Source organism: Erythranthe guttata, chromosome 5, assembly GCF_056151865.1.
Source record: "Erythranthe guttata isolate IM_541 chromosome 5, IM_541, whole genome shotgun sequence".
Classification (NCBI taxonomy): domain Eukaryota; kingdom Viridiplantae; phylum Streptophyta; class Magnoliopsida; order Lamiales; family Phrymaceae; genus Erythranthe; species Erythranthe guttata.
The window spans coordinates 3,588,611-3,609,815 of NC_142537.1; the positions used below are offsets into that span (position 1 = coordinate 3,588,611).

The window sequence follows — 21,205 nt, forward strand, 5'->3', positions numbered from 1 at the left end:
TATTTAAATCTTTTATTAATTACCTTTAGAAATGCTACTCCGTGCATCGCACGGGTGTAGTACTAGTTGCCTTAGAAAACAAATGCACGAACTTGATTGGATGAATTGTTTAAATTATTAACAATAATAATAGCCCTTTACTAAAAAAAAAACAATAATAATAGCCCTAACCGCCACTTAAATCTAACATATATAATCATTAAGAAATGTGGAACCCTGAAAATGGTGGTTGAACTTTGAACCGCAGGTCAAGAAGAGTATATAACTAGAAAAATTTCTTGGTCGATTCTTGAATAGTTACAAAAAGATTCGCCCTTTCCATATTTGTTGAAGATGGGTGTTCTTCTTCTCTGTTTAAATCCCTTTTTTATTTCTATCTGATTACAGGTGTAAGAAAAAGTTTCCCCCTTTTTTACATTTACGCCACTACACAAGTAAAAAGAAATTGTAGTTCGATTTAGGGCGTGTGATTGATTCTTCGACCATTTTTTTTTTAACTGTGTGGTCACACAGAATTAGACTGTAAATTGTTAGGTATTTTTTTTTTCTTTTTCTTGTGGGCCTTTTGCTGTCAAAACTGGTGGTTAGCAAAATAAGGGTTTTTCTTTTTCTTTTTGTTATTGGGGATTTTTTTTCTTGGGATGATTGATTGATGAGAGAGAAAGAAGAGAGAGAGAAAGAGATGGCGACTTTGATTAGTGTTATTATCCATTATAGACTTCTGGGCTTTTCTCTCTTTGCTTGAAACCATGGTGGTCTTTTTCACACTTCAAATTCTCTCACTTGCTTGAATTAATTACTGTCTGTACCAATTGAATTTCTCTCTTTCGTTTCGTTGTTGTTCATCCAATAGGTTCAGCATTTCACAAGAATTCGACTTTTTTCTCTTCTTGAATTATAACTTTAGTATTCATTTCCCCCTTTGCTTTCTTCATTTTGGCCTTTTCGATTTCGTGGAATAAAAATCCCAGATCCCATAATTCCGGATTCTAAACAATGCCTCTGTGAATTACTTGAGTTGGGTTCTTTTTCGATTTTGAATACAAGACCGAAAACCTAGATGCCGGCGGAAGATGAATCGAGTAGCTCCGAGTGGAGTAGGGAGCAAGATAAGCAATTCGAGAAAGCGATAGTAACCTACCCCGAGGATACTTCCGATAGATGGGAGAAAATCGCGGCGCAGGTGGCTGGAAAATCTGCCGAGGATGTTAAGCACCACTACGAACTCTTGGTCGATGATGTGAACCGAATAGAATCCGGTTTTATAGAGGTGCCGTGTTACAACTCGTCTTCGGATGGTTCGAATAGTCACGCCGGCGACGAAGTAACCGGTAAAAAAGGCAGCAATTTCGGACACTCGAACGGCGAATCGAATCATGGAGGCAAATCTTCCAGGTCGGATCAGGAGCGGCGAAAGGGAATTGCTTGGACAGAGGATGAACACAGGTAATAATAATAATCATTCTTGTCTTTTTAATCTCGTATTTTATGTCCTGATTTTATTATATATTACAGACATGGTAATCTCGATTATGGTGGTCCCAATACGTTAATTAACACATATAATAATGTACTGCTTTTTTCTTTTTGGTTTGTATAATATTCTTTTTTTTCCAAATTGCTTTATTTTCTCTGTGGATGGAGTCGGGTTTTCCGCTGGTAACTGTATTAAGATTCGACCGAGGATTTGGTATCGATGTGTCTGTGTGCATAAAAATGTCATCGTAAGTTGGATTGATAACTTTTTTATTGCTGTTTTCAGTATTTGTCCTCAATGATTGGTCTGAAATTATTAGTTTGAAAATTAGGTGTAAATTAAATTCAATTGGATTTGAGGACTCTTTCATTGATGATACCTAGTTTTTTTCTCACAAATGTTTCGTGTTTTTTCGTCCGGTAAAAGTTATTACGATTAAGATCTAATTATCATAAGAGACTGGAGTGAATTCAGGTAATAAATCATTCTTGTACTTGGTTGGTACTATGATTTAATCTCGTATTATGTCCTAATAAATTCGTATCTTTTTACCTTTATAAATTGTACATTTTTTCGAATTGCTTTATTTTTGTCTTGGAGTTGCTCGTTTGATACTGCTCGAGAATAATGGTCCACTGAATTATATACTCGAGTATTTTTCTAGCACGTCTTTCCTCTTCCGAAGGAACAAATTGCGTAGGTAGATTCGGTTATATTTGTCGAGTCTGCTTTAATCTGCTTAAGCTACAGAGTAGGCTTTTTTTTTTGGTGGCAAGTGTGTTGAAGATTTGACCGATGATTTGTTCTTGATATGCGTGTGCATAAAATATCCTCGTATAATCTCGATTTGGATTAGTAACTTTTTATTGCTGTTTTCGGTATTTGCCCTCAACGATTGGTCTGAAATTATTCAATTTGGAAATTAGGTGTAAATTAGTGAAAATTAGGTGTAAATTAGTGAAGATTGGTTGACTGGCTTGAGTCGTATCTTCTTGTTTCTGTGTGTATATGTGCATAGCAATATCTAGTGGACCGCAGATTGGAAAATAGCTTGAGATGTTGTTGAGATTTCGTGCTACGAGTAATTTCATAGACGAACGACGACTACATGTGCATGAAGTAAGTGATGGACAAAAAACGATTACGAAATTATGTACAAAGGATTATAATATCTTGTAGAGATAATTGATTGTCGAGCGCTATCTTATTCAAGTATGTGGTAAGCTCGTCTATTTTATCGAAATAATTTTGTTATTTTCTAGAGAATCGGTGCCTACTATTTCATCATGTAATATGCGATTATCTTATGTTTCGGGTTCATAATTGTACAATTTTTTTCTTGTATCTAATTATCTTTCATATGCTCGATTAAGTTCCAAACCCTAAACATTTGACGGATCTTGATTATATTATCTAAACAAGGCCGACATCGATTGTCGTCACATCTTACTTACTATGTGCTTTTTTTTTTTTTAAAGGTTGTTTCTTCTGGGTTTGGACAAATACGGAAAAGGCGATTGGAGAAGCATTTCCCGTAATTTCGTGGTGACGAGGACCCCGACACAAGTGGCGAGCCACGCGCAAAAGTACTTCATCCGTTTGAACTCAATGAACAAAGACAGAAGAAGATCGAGCATCCACGACATTACTAGTGTCACGGGCGGTGAGATTTCGGTTCCTCAAGGACCAATCACAGGCCAGACAACGACAACACCGCCACCACAAAACGGTTCTTCGTCTTCTGCCGCCGCAATTGGAGGTTCGTCTATCAAATCCAACAAACAGCCAGTTGCAGTTGCAGTGGGCCCACACACACACCAAGGAGTCAGCATCTACGGCCCGCCGAGTATCGGTCAACCGATAGGTGGGCCCCTCGTTTCGGCCGTGGGTACGCCGGTTTACGGTGCGCCTGTCCACGGAGGAGTGGTCCCCGGTGCACCGATGAATATGGCGCCTATGGCTTACCCTATGCCGCATACGTCCGCGCATAGGTGATTTTGGTGTCGGTTAATTTCAGTTTACATTTATTTCCTATCGAATTTTCGAAATAAGTTGTAGTTTTAAAAGAAAGAACTGCGTATGTATAGGTAATTTGTGGCGATGTAGCGGTTATTTTTAGGATCTTGAGATTATTCTGGTTTTTGTTGGGGTTTATAGGCATTTTTTTAAAAATTATGGTGCAAATTGTAAAGTACCTTTGATGCTCTAAATTAAGCCTCAGTTTTTTATTAGCTAATAAATGTTGTGATGAAAGAGTTGACTTTACGTTGAATAGAGTTGACTTGTGCAATTCTAAATTTGTAATAGTATTCTTTAGCAATTGCTAAGTTGAATGTTTGTTGGAACTACATTATCAATACAATTATGACGTACTAAGTAATTACTGAATTACCACTCGTCAAGTTATTATAGAAATGCGACTCATTATCGTTATTATAGAACTATCATTCAACAAGTAATTATAGAACTACCACTCGATAACAAATTTACAGAACTCACATTCAACAGTAATTTGCGAAGTATCACTCACCGAGTAGTTATAGAACATTTAGTCACCAAGTAATTATATGATTGTCACTCATCAAATATTTAATAAAGTACCATTGATCCATAATTACAAAACTGTCACTCAACATTGCCACACAATTAGTAATTACAGAACTGTCACTCAATAATAATTACAAGATTACCACTCATAAGTAATTACAAAACCAGTAAAGATGACGATGATATTCCGGATCCATGTGAATTGGATAAAAAAGAACTTAGTCCAAAATCAACATATATGAATGGATATAAAGTGGATCGGACATGCACCGATCCAAATCTGATCCGGACCGATCCAGATCGGACCCATACGAATTCATTGCATCTTTATCTCAACCTATGAGGTTTAATATCTCAACTTATAAGGTTCAATATCTCAATTGATATATCTCCACTTATATGGTTTAATATCTCAACTTATGTGATTTAAATTTCATTATACTCAACTTTCACACTTATACTTATTCACCTTCACACACTCCAACACACTTTTTATTCACACACACCGCTTTGACACACACATAAACACACTCACACAAAATTTTGATATACACATTTACACACACTCACACACGCTTTTGACACACACACAAACACACTCCGACACCTTTTTCAACATACGCAAATACAAAACCCAACACACTTTTCTCTCACACACTCTAGTACACTCCATTTTTTGTTAGACTTCCAATAGATACAAAAGTGGATTCAATTTTTAAAAGTTATCAACTTGGTCCAATCTAGTTCATTCTAACTAGATTTAATGCAAACACGATCCATATGGATCGAAGCGAATCTGATCGGATCCACGGAACCAGATCCAAGTTGCGGGTCCTATGAAAAACTAGAATTTCATTTAAATATAATTTCATTTTATCCTCTATAGGTTGATGAAACTAATTTAATCTTGTATAGTAGTAAAAATAGGTGCTTTTCAACCTTAGGGTGCAAATCGCCATTTTAATTTTAATTTGTGGGTGCAAGATGCCCTTGTTTAATATTTGGGGTGCACTGCCGAATTTTCCATATATTGGGGGTGCGGAAAGCAATTTATGCCAAATTAAAGTTTGATTTTTGAAGAGGGCGAGTGTTTGATGAAATCAATTTTCCCTCTTCTCTGCTGAAAATTGAAATAGCTTCAAATTAGGGTTCTTCACTGAATACAAGTAACGACAATCCCGCTCGTCTCTCTTCCAGGTATGTGAAATCTTCGCCCTTAACTCTTGATTTACATGCGTAGGCTTTCTGATTTCTACGAGATTTAATGTGTATAATAAAAAAAATTAATTAGTTGTAATGTAACTCACACCACTGAAATTCTGATACTTGAGCATATGAAATGGCGGCGCTGATGATATAGAATTTTTGTGGGTAATACTTCAAAAATAATATTCTGCTTTTTTCAAAAATGATATATTTTTTTTTTAGAAAAATGGTATCCGAAGTTGTTGTCCGATTTCTTGTAAACATTTATCTCCCACACATTCGCCTTATGAATTAGGATAAGAGAATTCTTGAATGATACAGCATGTCTTTCGGAGGGATCTTAGTCGAACTCTCGGTTTATATGGTCGAAGGAGATTCTTTGGATTATAACATGGCAAATGTTGTTGCATAGACATTGCTGAAAAAAAAAAGCAACAACAAAATTGAGATGCCTTAAGTATAACTAAAAATAGTTATGTATGTATATATAATTGTTATGTGAAAATTTAAAAGGCGATGATGTTGATCCATTAGACCGTATTGATAAAGCAAGAAGGTTCTGCATTTTCACGGTGGTTCTAAAATATAATTAACCGTGCCTTCCCTTGAGAAGAAGTTGTCTATGTTTTGTAAAATGTTACCTGTAGAAGATCTATGCAGATGTATAATTATCCGGTTATTGCCACAGCACAAGTGAAATGTTACTGAATGCTGCTGTTCAAGAAGAAATTTACTGCTGGGATGAGTAGCTTTTGGTAGTCAAATGCTTAACGGAGAGAAATCATGATAATTTTGGGTCCGTTAAATTCACCAGTTTGGACTGCCCCTGAAATAGCAGAGGCTGTTAATGGAAGAATCGTCAGATGGGCCCCACCTGGTTCAGTCTCCACCGATACTCGGTCCATTCATCCGGGTCAATGGTTTGTTCCCCTTGTCGGTCAAAGCTTTGATGCACACACCTTCATAACCCCTCAATTATCCGCCAAAGGGGTTGTTGGAGTCATCGGCAACCGCGTCTGCGAAAACTGGGATAAGGGTTTTGTCCAAGTTGATGGCAGCACCACAGAGTCGCTGAAAAGATTGGCAATGTTTGCAAGGAAAAGGTTTAGTGGCTTCTTGATTGGTTTGACGGGTAGTGTGGGGAAGACCACCACGAGAGCTATGGTAGCTTTGGCTCTGGAGAGCATTGGGTCAGTTTACCAGAGCCCCGGAAACTGGAATAACGATATCGGGGTTTCGTTGTCTCTTCTCGGGATGCCGGGGAATGTTGGGTTTGGGGTTTTGGAGATGGGTATGAGCAAGAGAGGAGAAATCTTGGAGCTTGCTGTTATTTGCAGGCCTAATGTAAGGGTGATTTTGAATGTGGGAGCTGCACATTTGGAGAATTTTGCGAGCTTGGAGGAGATCTCGATTGCAAAAGGGGAGATTTTGAGAGATGCAACAATGGGGGATGTTTGTGTTTTGAATGCCGATGATCCTCTTGTTATGGACCTTGCTGTTCCTGCTGGTGTCAAGAAGGTCAGTGCTGTAGTCTAGTTTTGGTAAAAAATAAATTGAGATAAATTAGATGTTCTTTCGTATTTAAATTGTGTTTCGTATGTGCTGAGTTTGATAAGTGTGTTCGTAATTATATTTATGTAAATATCTTGTTTGGCAAATCTTTATAGCCACCTTAGTGTCTTGCCGTGGACCAAGTTAATTGTTCGAAATAACTTTCTTCCAGGTGCTATTTGGAAGGAGACAAGGCTCTGATGTTCGGCTAGTTTCAATGCAGAGTATAGATGGTGGTCTTAAAGTAGAGACCGTTTTGGAAACTAATGAAGAAACGTAAGTTTTTTTCTCCGGCCATTTCAGCAACTAATATTCACTTATAGCACAGGTTGGCAAGGCATTTGGCTATTGAAACTGCAATTGGTGAAATAAGTAAAGATGCAAATTCTTTTTGAGAAGTCCTTATAGGCAACTTACAGTTTATTGATATGTGATAACTAGTTATTGAAACAAATACCCTTTTCTGAGTTGTCTTGCAGAAACTATTTTTCTTGACAATAGCAATTTTGCTCGTCTTATATAACAATTTGGATTTTCCTTTTAATTGCTCTTGTATCCCTTCAACTGCCTTTATGTTTTAATACGTCTCTTCACTCTAACTAGATATTCTTGCTGACTGTTATCCATTTGCATTAACTGTTCCTTGCCTACATAATTGAATTCACCAACATGATTTTCAGGGTCAAATTTGTCATTCCAAGTCCAGGCCTGCATTTGGCTCTAAATGCTTGTGCAGCTGCGGCTGTTGCAACTTCCTTGGGAGTTCCTCTTGCTCTAGTCGGAAAATCCTTGTCCAGGTTCATTCCTGTCCCAGGGAGGTCTGAGTTTCAAGTTACTACAAACGGTATTAACATAATAAACGATGTCTACAATGCAAGCCCTGTCAGTACAAAACATGCACTCGAATCACTAAGTGATATTCACTGCTACGGTAAAAGAGTTGCTATTCTTGGGGACATGCTTGAACTTGGTCCGACCGAGATCAAGTTACATGAACTGATTTTACAGCATTGTCTGGATACTCGTGTTGATTTGGTCGCACTAGTTGGCAAGAGGTTTCTGGCAGCAGCTAATAATTTACAGGTGGGGCAGGAGATAAATATGCTACATGCTTACGATTCTGAAAGCCTTGCATCCGACATTTTAGAGTACTTGCAATGTGGTGATGTTGTTTTGGTGAAAGGTAGCCGTGGAATGAAAATGGAGAAAATAGTTCACGCGATCAAATCCTATAGTTCTAACAATGTGCAAAGACAGTTCTACTGCTAAATTAACAACCAAAAAGTCTATTTCTGTTTTATTGTAAGATCGATTTGGGGGTTCAACGACTCCCAAAAGTCGCATAATTCTCTGTTCATCTTTCCATTTCAATCTTCATACTACACCTACACTACGAAGGTACTGTAAAACTTAAAAATATGTAATACACTAGGTGTTCGGTACTACAAATGTATGATCACAAGTCTGCCTGATATGGAACACCAGTCGACGGGAGCCAATTGTCTCCATCAATAAACGATCTAACAGTGAACTTTCCTGCATCAGATTGAGTGTCGTTAACACTCAACCCTTTCCATGTAACTCTCTCTGCAGTCGATGCACCGGGACCCACATTATTGTATTCAATGTAAGATATGGTATCAGGGGCACGGACATCGTTATTCCAAGGCAGCCATCCCTTGGGATCAATAAAGCTCCCCAAATGGCTCTCCATAACAACGGTGGTGGAGTAATTCTTCCAAGGCCTACCCAGGTAAGTTTTAACTCCACGAAGATTCTCAGCAGGCATAATAGTACATTTCTGTATCGAAATACCCGTTTTTGAATACGGCATGTCTTTTCCTTGAGCAGTGATGACGGCCGTTTTCTGAGAGGGTGACTTCTTCACAAGTATCTCGGAATTCTGTATGACAACAGCCGCGTCTCCGAAAATGAAGTCCATAGTTCCGTATATCTTGCACTCTCGATAAAACTGTCGTTTGGATTGCGTGAAAAGGGTGTCTTGGTATGAATCGAAGAGGCATCGATGGAAAACTGATTGATCAGCAGATGAAAGCAAGGCAACGGCTTGACCGCCGCCTGCCCCTGCAGTGTTGTGAAATCCCATGTCCCGGGCAATGAATCTCTTGCCGTGGACAGCTGCATATATGAGATACACACACGTGCGGTAAGAAAACAAAACCAAGAAAGATGAATTATTGGTAAGAAGAAAAAAAATGGTGACTGTAGTTACCAAAGGTAGCAGTCATTGTGGTTGTGATTCCTAAACTGTTGCTGCGGTTGCCCGAAACAACGGTTTTGTCCATTCCGTCACCATACATTAAGACATTCCATTTGTCCTTTGCAACATTCACATTTTCACGATAGAGTCCTTCCTTGACATAGATAACAAATCTATTCTTACTTCTTGCAGGCACAGCTTTGATGGCTTCGGTTATCGTCTCGTAGTCCCCTGAACCATCTTCTGCCACCACAGCATTGACTTTGATCCTTCTCCCTTTCAGCAGTTTCCAGTACTTGGATGACAGCCAAGTGGGCTCGGAATCACTAGTAAGTTCACTCGACTTTTCTATTTTATCGACCATTGAGGATGGTTCTCGTGAGCTCATGTACTCATCGATCTTGCTTATTATAGCAAGGCTAGTAGTAACAAGTTTAGTAGATTTGTCCAAATTTTCAGCTACAACTTTTCTTACCTCATCCGGTGCGTATTCGAAGCCATCCATGCACGTATTCAGATCCGAACCGGCAGCACTTAGTAATGTTCGAAACTCGGTTCGTGTCTCGTACGTTGTTAGGACACTAGTACTTGTAGGTAATGACCCTTTGAGATTGTACAATGCTAGTGAAAGAAAATTACGACAACTTTTCATCGCAGACAGCAAAATCTTTTCGTTGGTATTTTCTAATATTTGAGCCAATTTCCCGTCGGTGGAGAATTTTTTGTAGACCCTCGAGACCTCGTTTATGGACACTTGGACAGATAAGTTGTAAAAGAGGCGAGTGTCGTAGTTATTTTTGGAGTCGATTAGAGGAGAGAGATTATCGTAGCAAGTGTTTGGGTGTAGGGTCGTATCGCATAGGACACTGAGTGTGGTGAAGAGAGTCTTGTCTAATTTGCTTTGAGATAAACCAAAGGAAAATGCAAACGTAAACACCAACATTATTTTGTTTACGAAACAAAAGAAATTTGGAGAGCCCATGATTCAAGAATGCTTCTCTATGATATTGTTCGGAACCTACTCGATTCGAATGATGCAGGAAGTGAACCTAGTTTTATATTCATGTAGTTCGAATAATTAGGAAATTCACTTTTAGTATTGCAAATCCATAAACAGTAAACGAAAATCTTACATGATTAACCATATTCAGAATGAGACAATCCCTATTAATGGCTTTTAGGCAATCACAATATTCTGTTTTACCATTATAGCATATTCTCAGCATACCCATTAATTGGTTTTAACCAAATATTAGATTAACCTATTATTATAATTGGTATGCTTAGTTTAGTGTAAGCCTCGTTTTTTTGGGGCAAGGATTAAAAAAAGACCGGCACAATAGTAAATGCACTTGGTTTTACTCCAAAGAAGATAAATATAAAGAACTAAGTTTGTTCTTTCGACATAATGCGAACTCCTCATCCCGATGAAACGAGATCAAGAGTTCTTATAAATTTTGTACAATTTTGTGAGAGTGTGTATCTAGCTTCTTTCAATTAACATCTACGAGTCCGTAGATTTTGGCCTAAATTCTCATCTGGCTTGTTGATAGATTGCCTGCTGGAGATACTTTAAGGTTGTCTGATGATTTAGAAATCCCATGAACCAGAAATCGAAATTGTCCTCCGTCTCTATCTGCACGTACTTCTGTGTTGGTCTTTTCACATTCTCACTTTCGACGGCTCTCGTTATTTTTCTCAGTGGGATCATCACCTGCATACATACATATATATATACAAGTTAAATACAAGACGATTTCTAGTTTTCATCTGTTGCATAAATAAACTTAGCCGATTGAAAAATATTACGTGATTCGGAATTTCAGTATTACCTTGTAATGTGCTTTCAGACGCTTCCCATTTGGCGAGGAGAGTTTGATGGATTTCTCACTACAGAAAGCAACTCTTTCACTCGAAACAAAGAGAAGCCCAGCTATTGGTCCAGCTGTCGTTGATAAATAGCACTGAGAAGCCTTTAGCAGTTTCTCGTCTTCTCTAACATTGAATTTCTGTCTGAAAACTTTCTCCACTCCACCGACTTGAAGAATTCTTGCCCCCAGGCTCAACTTTCCTCTCACCGTTTCGCTTAACTTCGGTCCCAATCTCACTGTAAGAACCATAACTATATCAAAACATTGCCACTATATATATATAATTTGAGATTTTGTAAAATTTTCGTAAGTTATTAGTTACCATGCTCTCGAATTCCTTGAGCAAAAACATCCATATTTTCTCCGAGTTTGATCATCTTAGTGATTACCGAACTCACTTTACCTGCAAATTTTTTTTTTCCCGCAGAAAATCACGTCAGTTAATAATATTCGAATTTGTAACAATCAAGAAGCTGTGGAATCTTGATCGATGAGGTGCTTACCGTGTCTGATTTTGGAGTAATGTCTTGAAGGAGAAGGCATAAGTTGGTACTGAGAAGTTGGATCAGGTAAAAGTGCTTTCGGAGAACTTCTAATCGAGAACGCATACTCTGCCGAGCTGATTGGAAAACCGGTAAAATGTTTCTTATGCGCGTTTTTCTTAACAAATCTTGATTTGCTGTGGTGCAGTAGTTCCATTGTAGTTGCTTGCTTTGGTTGAGTGCTCTTAGAAGAAATGCTTCAAAACCGAAAACTTGCTCTGATGAAAACTTATCAGGTTTAATAATCTATTTATAAGGGGTTTTCGGGTTTGAACTTTTCAGCTGCATGAGTCAGCTTCGGGTCATCAGAGCCTAAGAAAGTTGAATATACGAGTTTCTGAATAATCTTTTTCGAACAAAATTGCATCAGAAAGTTGGTTTTGCTGCCTACTTTTTTCTTTTCTGGTGATTATGAAAAAGAGGCAGACATATATTATTATCCCTTGATCATTCTTTAATTTTTTGAATTTTAATTTATTTATTTATTTCTTCTTTGGACTACAGACCATGTTTCTAAATTAAAGGTTACTTAATGTGATAAAGTTGGGGCAGATTATGTTTAATCATTCAAATATTTTGGTGATTCTGACTGTATGCAGATGTGGTATTACTACTTTGTTGAGCTGTTTTATTTGCTTTATGATGTAACTACTAACTACCACTCCACCACCTTCAATTGAAAAAAAAGAGATTTATTTTATTTTATTTTATTTTTTGTTTTCTTTATTTGGTAACGAAGGAACCTGCAACCAATCATATAGGTGTACTGGGTAAATCTACACTCTCGTATAATAACTTGCAAACTATACGAGAGACGCAAATAACACGAGGTTAATCATGTGTGACAAGTTCGACCTAGTGATCGTTGGCAAGGGGGTTCGAATTTTGGTCAATTGACACAAGTTCAGGAATTCGAATTTGGGTCGATTGACACAAACTCATTTGCTCAAACTATTACGTCATCTCTTGCTGGAACAAAAAGAGAAAGATGTATTTGAATTTTCTATATATTTAGAAGGGTTGGTTGCTTAGCAAGATTGGAATGCATAAAGTATCTTCTTCCTCACATGCAAGCCACAACTTTCCCAATTACAATGACACAAAAAATAAAAATAAATTAATTTGGTAATTTTAATACAATATAAAAGATTCACAAAAAAATTACAGAAATGCCACACCACTAAAATTCTCTTATAAAAATGTGGGTCAGAGGAATGTATCTTATGTCCCACATTAAATTAAACCTTAAAAATGTGAAATTTCCACTGTAGCAGTGCTGAATAAATGGGGAGAAAAAGAAAAGGGTGGTGATATACGCAGGCCAAATTAAACATTCAGGCACTTTTTTACCATGATTTTTTACCTTTTTACCATAACTATTTACCTTTTGTACTATTCCTACCCAATTAAAAATAAAAAAAAAAAAAAAAAAAAAAAATTAAATTTTTGTGCTCGTGCAAAAACACACGAGCATTTCAACAGTGCTCATCTGATTTCACACGAGCACTGTTGAAATGCTCGCATGTTTTTGCACGAGCATCTTATAAATCAAAAAAAAAAAAAAAAAAAACTAATAATAATCTGCTCGTGTAAAAACACACGAGCGGTTGCAAACTGCTCGTGTGATTTCACACGAGCACTTTGCAACCACTCGTGTGTTTTTACACGAGCAATTAAAAAAAATAAAAAAAAATAATAAAAATGCCTGCTCGTGTGGATTTACACGAGCACAGTGGATGCGCTCGTGTAAATTCACACGAGCAGGCCAACGTGTGATTTTTTTCGTTTTTTTTTTCCGGATTCGTAATCTACATAACAAGAGGATCGTAAAAACGTAAAAATTACCTCCGATCTGTTGACGATTTGCACGGGCTTTGCGAAAGAAAATCGAAAGGTTGAGAGAGTTTTGAGTTTTTTTACTTTTTGTTTTTTGAAAAATGGTAAAAAATGTGCCTGAATGTTTAATTTTGGCCTGCACAAATCATTTCAGAAAAGAAAATCAAGATTGTCACATGTGAAAAAAGCCTTTACACGTCAAGATGATGTTTTTTTTATTTTAAAAACAAAGAAATCTGTTAAGTTCGTTATCTACTTACTACATTTGGTATATTATCATAATTTCATTTAAAATATAAATCCACAAACATCAATATATATATTTATTAAAATAATTTATTTATTCTTTTAAGCATTTCCGGTTTCCTTTCTTGCTAAGCAACACTTTAAAAATGTCATTTATATTTCCTCAAAATTTAATTGTGGTTATATGACAAAGCAAACATGCCACATCTGCATACACTCGGACCACCAAAACATTTGCAGAAAAAGAGCTTTAATACTGGAAATATACATTTTAACCATAGTAGTTCAACTCGCGAGATAACTCGATATATATCTCGAGACGGTACGGTCCCAATCAAAACGATACAACTCATAATATGTATCGGTTATGCATAAATACCGTTAAATATCGCGAGATATCGTATCGTATCGCCATATCACGGTACGATACGATATTTACGATATTAGTCAAAATATTAAAAAATAAAAAAATAAAATAAAATAAGAAGAAAACGAAATATTCACATTATCAGGGCCTGAAAACGAATTTCAATATTATTTAATATTTTTTTTACATATATTAGATCCAAGAAATTTACCCGCCAAGTTTTATATTGATAAGAAAAAATAGGAAAAATGCCAAAGTTGGAGTTAATGAAGTTGAAGAGATGATGAACATGAGGATGAAGACACTCGTTTGAAATTGGTGGATGAAATAAATTTAAGTTGCATTGATCTTGAAGATTATGAGTGATAGATTAGTTTTTTACAAATTAGAGATCAAAATTTTAACTTTGTTGATGTTATTTTTATGAGCAGTTGTGACATCTGTCCTGTTTTATGATATATTTTATGATAGATTATTTTTTTAAGAAATAAGGAATGAGTGGTTTGACTTTAAAATATTAAATTTTACATTTTTATAGCATTTTTATTATGTAGATATATATATTTTATTATTTTTAATAGTCGGTTAAATATCGTACGATACGATACGATAACGATACGATACGATACACGGAGGAAAACGATACGCCGATATTTTTCGATTCGATAACCATGATTTTAACCCCTCATAGTATATTTCCATTTCATCTTTAGTTTTCATGAATAAAAGGGTAAATTACGGTCTTTTCCCTAAGGTAAGGTTAAATTGCGAATTTTTTTTTCTTGTTTGGGTAATTACAACCACCCATCAACAATAAATCTTTTTACACGTCCACCATTGCGGTGTCAAATTTAATGAAATCTTTTAGATTATGCGGAATATTCTCCAATTTGTACTGGTTATACCCCATTCGAACTACATTTTGAACAAAATGATAATAATTTATAAGAAATGTCTATTGGCTTGTAAATATTAGATTATGCTGCAACAGAAACTGCATTTTTGCACAAAACAAGTACAAACTAAAGTACATTCCACGAAATCTTGAAGATTCCGTTGAATTTGACACCATAAATGTAGACATGTAAGAAGATTCATAGTTAAGGATGGTTGTAATACCGAAACATGAGGGGGGATTTTTGTAATTTGAACTTACTTCAGGGGTATCCGTAATATACCCTTAAAAAATATTAAACACCACATTCTTCACTTTTCATATTTCTTACACACAGTTCCCCACTGACGTCATAAAGATTGAATTTTTAAATAACTATTTTCACCCTATCCAAGATTGAACTGAACAACAAAGAATGAGAAAATGTATACAAACATGAAAAAAGCAAACCCCATATTTTTCTTTCTTCTTTCATTTGCTGGTTCATTTCAAGTGATGGTTACATCATAAAGCAGAAATGCCACCTCAAAAAAAGAGTGTTATTACCAACTATACAGTCAGAATCGACACATGTCCAATTGCAAACCTACTCGTCGTAATTATCCGATTCCCATGTTCGTTAGAGATGAACCGAAAAAAGCAGAGAGAACAACTTTATGATGCATTCACCTTTAGTTCTTGGTGACACAAATCTTAGTCATGAATCGAAAGTTAAAGCACAGAAGTAGGGAAACGAAAATATATATACATGTTTTATATATATATATATATATATATATATATATATATATATATATATATATATATATATATATATATTAAGCCGAACAAAGATCAGAATCAGAGCAAGTTTCTTGTTAGTTGGCGAAACATTCTGAAGCAAATAGTATGGAGCTAAAACACAGCAAATCAAGAATCGGAAAGAAAAACGTGCATAAGAAACATTTTACCGGTTTTCCGATCAGCTCAGAAGAATATGCTTTCTCCTTCAAAAGCTCTCCAAAAGCACTTTTAACCGATCCTTCTGCTCAATACCAACTTATGCCTTCTCCTCCCAGACATTACTCCAACATCAGACACGGTAATTAATCCCTTCTAGTAAATCTTGATTCGCAGTGATAAAAAAAAAAAAAAAAGTCCACGAATTCTTGATAATTTGTTCGAAGTTTGAATCTTAACTCAATGTGATTTTTCGATGGAATTGCAGGTAAAGTGAGTTCAGTAATTACTAAGATGATCAAACTCGGTGAAAACATGGACGTTTTCGCTCAAGGAATCCGAGAGCACGGTATGTCGTTACTCACACAAAACAAAAGTCAAAATTGAATACATAAAGTCAAAATTGTGACACGTAGAAAAATATTTGTGAACCGTGCAGTGAGATTAGCACCCAAGTTTGGCGAAACGGTGAAAGGAAAACTGAGTCTTGGGGCGAGAATTCTTCAGGTTGGTGGAGTGGAGAAAGTGTTTAAGCAGAAATTCGATATTAGAGACGATCACGAGAAACTGTTAAATGCTTCTCAGTGCTATTTATCGACAACAGCTGGACCAATAGCTGGCCTTCTATTTGTTTCGAATGAAAGAGTAGCTTTCTGTAGTGAGAGATCCATCAAACTCTCGTCTCAAACTGGAAAGATTCTAAAAGCACATTACAAGGTATTATTATATTACGTAAATTTCGTTCCGTAAGAGACTATACTCTATCGAGAGACAAAAAAGATCGAAACTGAAAATTGTTATCAACTCAGGTGATGATTCCATTGAGAAAAATGAAACGAGCGGTTGAAAGTGAGAATGTGAAAAGACCAACACAGAAGTATGTCCGAATAGAGACGGAGGACAGTTTCGATTTCTGGTTCATGGGATTTCTAAATCATCAGACAACCTTAAAGTATCTCCAGCAGGCAATCCATCCTCAATACCGATGAGACCTTAGTCGTAAAGAGTTGAATGGTGTTAAAGAACTACGTACAAATTTGTAAAAACGATTCTTGTAATGACAAGTTCACTCTCTACGTACCAAACCATGTGTATTAAACATTTACACAAAGCAAGAGTTTACTTAACTCAAAAAACGAGTTTAATTGAGTCGGATAAATCAGTTTATTAGATTAAAAACTAACGCAGCGGTCCTCAAGAATAATTCAATAAACTTTTTCCTTTTTTTCCTCGTGAAATTTCGTTATTCCTAAATTGAAATATAATCCAAATTGTACGAGACACCATTTTTTAAGGCTTGTGTATTCGACTCCATTTGTCGACGCGTTAAGTGTACAAAATAGTCTCATACGTGAAAGCATTGCATATACGATAAAAGATGTAATGTAACACCAGCTTCAATCAAAGAATTTCTTTTATTAATCCATCCTATAACACTGAGAACTACAAGTACATTTGTACGGAGAACTCAACTATGTATGTAAATAAATATATTAGACGAAAAAAAATCGCATAAAGAATCAAGAGAAAGAATAGTGACCGGTTAGCAATGTATATACTCAGGAAGATTTTTTGCAGCTAGTGAGCACACAATCCTCCAAAAAATGAGTGAGCTGAGAAGAATAAAGTTTCGGGTCGTTTCGGAAATGGTCAACATGTGGTGTTGAAACGAAGTTGCAAGATCTGACCTTGTGTCCACTCTTCCGTTGCTTCTCTATAAAAGATTCCACAGAATCTGACGGAATAACTTTGTCGGCCGAGCTATAGATGTACAGTTGTGGACAGCTAGGTTGTTCGGATGATAATACGCTCATCACATCAGTAAGTCTCCTGTAATTTGAGGGGGAAAAGAAAGAAAAAACAATTCTGATTAAACATAAATAAATAAAAAATGAAATTTAAAAAATTCAGATGTTGCCTAAGGATCACAGTGATTGTCTTTATATAATGTAATTAACAATTCAAAATGGTTATGGAATATGATTTACCTGTTTATGGGAGGATGATTCAAAACCACTCCGAAAAATTTCTCGAGAACGAGGAGAAGAGCTGCTTCGGTCAAAGCAGGTTTGACTTCAATCGATGTTCTGGTTCCTACTGTTAAATCTGCATCTGGTTTAATGACAGAACCCTTTGTTGCAACACTATTCTTCTTCAGAAATGCAGCAGAAAATCCGGAGGCGAAAACCTAGAAACACGTCAAAGGCAAGTCAGGCAACATTGGCCATAGAAAAAAGGACAATAACAAATGAATACGAGCCAAGCCCAAGCAAACTTCAAACATCGAGAAAAAATCTATAAGCACAGTCCCACGAAAAATACTTCTTTTACAATTTCTTGCTCTGCTTTGAAGGATGCATTGGCTATTTGTATTAGAGATAGAAGCAGACAGAAAAAAACAAGCATTCATCGGCATTACATAAACTGATATTACTGCGACGAATTTGAATGGCCACAATGATTAAGTGATCAATATTTTCTACACTAGATGATATACATATCGGTTACATTTCCAATCGTTAATATTTTCAAACCATTACCTGTGGATCGGGTACTGCCACAGGAGCAGAATCAACAATGCAGCCTCTAATCCTTCCCGTTAGAGCAGAATCCATCTTCTGAAACTTCTCCAAAATAACCCCATATCTATAAAACCAAATCAAAAGCCACATCAAAAATACTGTTCCACCTATACATCAAGAAAAAAACTCTGTTTTATTTTTTCCATGTGAAGTACGAAGATGAGGAAACACTTACGTAAGCCACCCCGTATTACTAAACGTATGAAAGACCAAATTCTTGCCATGCTCCTCTTCCAACCACTCGGAAAGATGATCCACAAGCAATTCCACATCCTTCTCGGCTTTCCCGCCGACTTTATAACTAAGCACCTCGGACATCGGAAACGTGAATGTAATAACATGAAACCCTCTCGAATTGTACCACTCTGCGTATCTATTGAGGTGCTTCTGCTTAGCACCTAACCATCCTAGCAAAACCACCACTGTCCTAGATTTAGCCGACGAAGAATCGGAAGAAACCCCGGATACATTGACAGCCTTAGGATCGGGCAAATGCCATCTATACGAAACATCCAACGTCTGCGAAGGAAAACTGTAAGGATATGCGGCCGGTTTCGTGGATTTTTTCGTCAAATCGGCTGATTGGTATATGTTGAGTAGAACAGGGGAAGAAGATACTAAAGAATAATTAACATTGTTAGTGTTGGGGATTGGTATGTGGGAATTAGGTATGGGTACGCGAATTCCTGTAACGAAAGACAATTCGGCTAATTTGGAAGTGGTTATTCGAGACACCCAAGAAGAATTTATGTCATTTAATAAATGTGAAGAAGAATAGGAAGAAGAAGAACAAGGGTTTGATTGCTCCAATGAAGAACAAGCGTCTGGGGATTTACTAGGGCGTAGCTTTTGGCAACAATCGGCGGAAACAGAAGCTATTGCTACGGCGGAGGCGGCAAGAACCGGCCTTTGAAAAAATCCAGACAAGGAACCCATGATTTTTTTTCCCCTCAAATAATTTTCATACAATAATCAGAAACAAACAATCGGCGCTGAATTGCGACGAATCGGTTGTATAAACCCTCAATCTCCGCCTGCGTGAAATCGACGATGATGAATTTGGGGCAAATCAAAAAATTGAAGAATCGGAAAAACGAGAATCAATGGCGGAAGGGTTAGAAGAATCAATCACCTGTAAATTTGGAGGAGAAGGATTCATACATATATATATGGGCTGTCAATTTGAATGACAGCCCGGCCCGAAACGAAACAGCGCCGACCACCGAAGCAGAGTTTCTTCGTATGAGAGAAGAGGGAAGAGTCAAAAAAAAGCTGTTTGATTGATTATAATATGTTCTTCAACGCGTTGAAGCAGACAATATAAAGCGCGTGTGTTAATTAAGACTCGCTATCCTAATTAACCACGTTTTATTTCAATATTTTAATTTTAGAGTAAATTACAACCACACCCCCGATGTATGGTCAAATTACGAAAAAAACACTCTTGTTTGTATAAATACAACTACCCTCTTCAACTATGAATTTTCTTACACGTCCACCCTTATGGTGTAAAATTCAACGTAATATTCTAGATTTTTTTGAATGTTCTCTAGTTTGTACTAGTTTTGTGCAAAAATACAGCTTCTAATGCACCACAATCTGATATTTACAAGTCAAAAAACACATCTTATGATAATCTTGCTTCAAAATGTGGGGCTATAATGAAATAAAATTGGTACAATCTTGAGAATTAAACTAGAAGATTCCAATAAATTTGATACCACAAAGATGGACGTATAATAAGATTTATAGTTGAGAATGGTTGTAATTACCCAAACATGAATGGTTTTTTTGTAATTTGACCATACTTATGGGATGGCCGTAATTTACGCTTAATTTTAAGAAGATGATACGTAATTGCATATAGTTACGGTTTCCTTTTTCTTTTCTTTTCCTTTTAGGATTTAATAATAGGAAAAGGTGTGGTGTAGGGACCCGCCACGTGGAAATTGGTAATATACTCCCGTATTTGAGGACATTGACTTGACATTTATTCCGCTCCACCTAATTATATCACATGATATAATAAATAAAAAAATAATTAGTGAATTGAATATCAAAATTATCGAGAATATTTAATATAACTACTGAAAATATACAACTCATCTCACGAGTAATTGGGGAATAACTATTTAATATTGAATATTAACTATTAAAGTCATTAAGGTGGCATAAAATCTTTGGATTTGTTTATTTTTCTTTGAAAAAAAAAACTGCCCATAATCATCGAACCTTTAAACATCGTCTTGTGATCATATAGCTTTATTTGATGCTACACTCGATAAAATATAACGGATAATTATTAATTGTTAATCTGCACGTAATCACATAATTACCATATGTATCTCTATTTAGTGGGAAGTTATTTCACCAGATCAATAATTAAAAATTAATTGGTGTACTCCACCGAGGGTAGCACCAATTAAATAAAAAAAAAAAAAAAAAAAAAAAACAAATGTCCCATGGTATATGCCGGATTTCCAAAGTAATAAATCAGATAAATTCCAAACATATAGTTGTCAGATAAGACTTTACTAGTTTCCAAACATACACATACATAACGTACCCATCCATTCTCAGTAAGAAGAATATTCGCATATTATATCCTTCTATCCAAGTTTTCTTTTTTTTGTTTTTTTTTTTTTAATTTTTTTAATTATTTTCTTAATCCCTTTTGGATACTGAGGATTTAGAAAATAATTCTTTTTTTCTTTTTGGATGCTTAGAATTTAGAATTTAGAAAATAGTTCAAACACATGATAACAAAATGATTTGATTTTAATCTATTTTCAAATCCATAAAATTTCAGTTTGCTAACTTAAAAGGTCAGTTTTCATTTTCAGTCGTGCTTCTAACCTTTCAAATTGTTAAGACTTAAAAAAAATTAAAAAAAATAATAATAATACTAATAATAAATAAATAAAT

At 35.9% G+C, this 21,205-nt stretch overlaps 5 protein-coding genes and 1 pseudogene across 7 annotated transcripts; 3 read left to right on the plus strand and 3 right to left on the minus strand.

The window, feature by feature from the left end:
- The first annotated feature begins 185 nt into the window (after positions 1–185).
- LOC105960007 (Duplicated homeodomain-like superfamily protein) lies at positions 186–3,717 on the plus strand. Its single transcript, XM_012984173.2, has 2 exons — positions 186–1,446; positions 2,956–3,717. The coding sequence occupies exons 1-2, from the start codon at positions 1,061–1,063 to the stop codon at positions 3,470–3,472; spliced, it is 903 nt and encodes a 300-aa protein (XP_012839627.2). The 5' UTR covers positions 186–1,060; the 3' UTR covers positions 3,473–3,717.
- A 1,191-nt stretch (positions 3,718–4,908) lies between these two features.
- LOC105960008 (uncharacterized) lies at positions 4,909–12,031 on the plus strand. Of its 2 annotated transcripts, none has more exons than XM_088818620.1 (8): positions 4,909–5,221; positions 5,919–6,748; positions 6,954–7,057; positions 7,462–8,534; positions 8,633–8,948; positions 9,195–9,331; positions 10,853–11,111; positions 11,301–12,031. In XM_088818620.1, the coding sequence occupies exons 2-4, from the start codon at positions 6,014–6,016 to the stop codon at positions 8,048–8,050; spliced, it is 1,428 nt and encodes a 475-aa protein (XP_088674746.1). In that variant the 5' UTR covers positions 4,909–5,221; positions 5,919–6,013; the 3' UTR covers positions 8,051–8,534; positions 8,633–8,948; positions 9,195–9,331; positions 10,853–11,111; positions 11,301–12,031. The 2 variants fall into 2 exon arrangements, with proteins under 2 accessions (XP_088674746.1, XP_088674747.1); XM_088818621.1 differs by having other exon boundaries at positions 5,082–5,554.
- Positions 8,214–9,507, minus strand: LOC105959972 (putative pectinesterase/pectinesterase inhibitor 46 pseudogene; annotated as a pseudogene).
- On the minus strand, positions 10,359–11,572 carry LOC105960009 (putative GEM-like protein 8). Its single transcript, XM_012984175.2, has 4 exons — positions 11,377–11,572; positions 11,196–11,276; positions 10,835–11,109; positions 10,359–10,716 (listed from the first exon to the last, which is right to left on the minus strand). The coding sequence occupies exons 1-4, from the start codon at positions 11,570–11,572 to the stop codon at positions 10,537–10,539; spliced, it is 732 nt and encodes a 243-aa protein (XP_012839629.2). The 3' UTR covers positions 10,359–10,536.
- Positions 12,032–15,571: 3,540 nt separating the features above from the next.
- LOC105959989 (putative GEM-like protein 8) lies at positions 15,572–16,783 on the plus strand. The gene is made up of 4 exons (XM_012984151.2): positions 15,572–15,840; positions 15,967–16,047; positions 16,138–16,415; positions 16,508–16,783. The coding sequence occupies exons 1-4, from the start codon at positions 15,648–15,650 to the stop codon at positions 16,685–16,687; spliced, it is 732 nt and encodes a 243-aa protein (XP_012839605.2). The 5' UTR covers positions 15,572–15,647; the 3' UTR covers positions 16,688–16,783.
- A 311-nt stretch (positions 16,784–17,094) lies between these two features.
- Positions 17,095–19,611, minus strand: LOC105960010 (alpha/beta-Hydrolases superfamily protein). Of its 2 annotated transcripts, XM_012984177.2 has the most exons (5): positions 19,413–19,611; positions 18,456–19,314; positions 18,239–18,344; positions 17,687–17,886; positions 17,095–17,528 (listed from the first exon to the last, which is right to left on the minus strand). In XM_012984177.2, the coding sequence occupies exons 2-5, from the start codon at positions 19,214–19,216 to the stop codon at positions 17,258–17,260; spliced, it is 1,338 nt and encodes a 445-aa protein (XP_012839631.2). In that variant the 5' UTR covers positions 19,217–19,314; positions 19,413–19,611; the 3' UTR covers positions 17,095–17,257. The 2 variants fall into 2 exon arrangements, with proteins under 2 accessions (XP_012839631.2, XP_012839630.2); XM_012984176.2 differs by having other exon boundaries at positions 18,456–19,573.
- Positions 19,612–21,205: the final 1,594 nt, after the last annotated feature.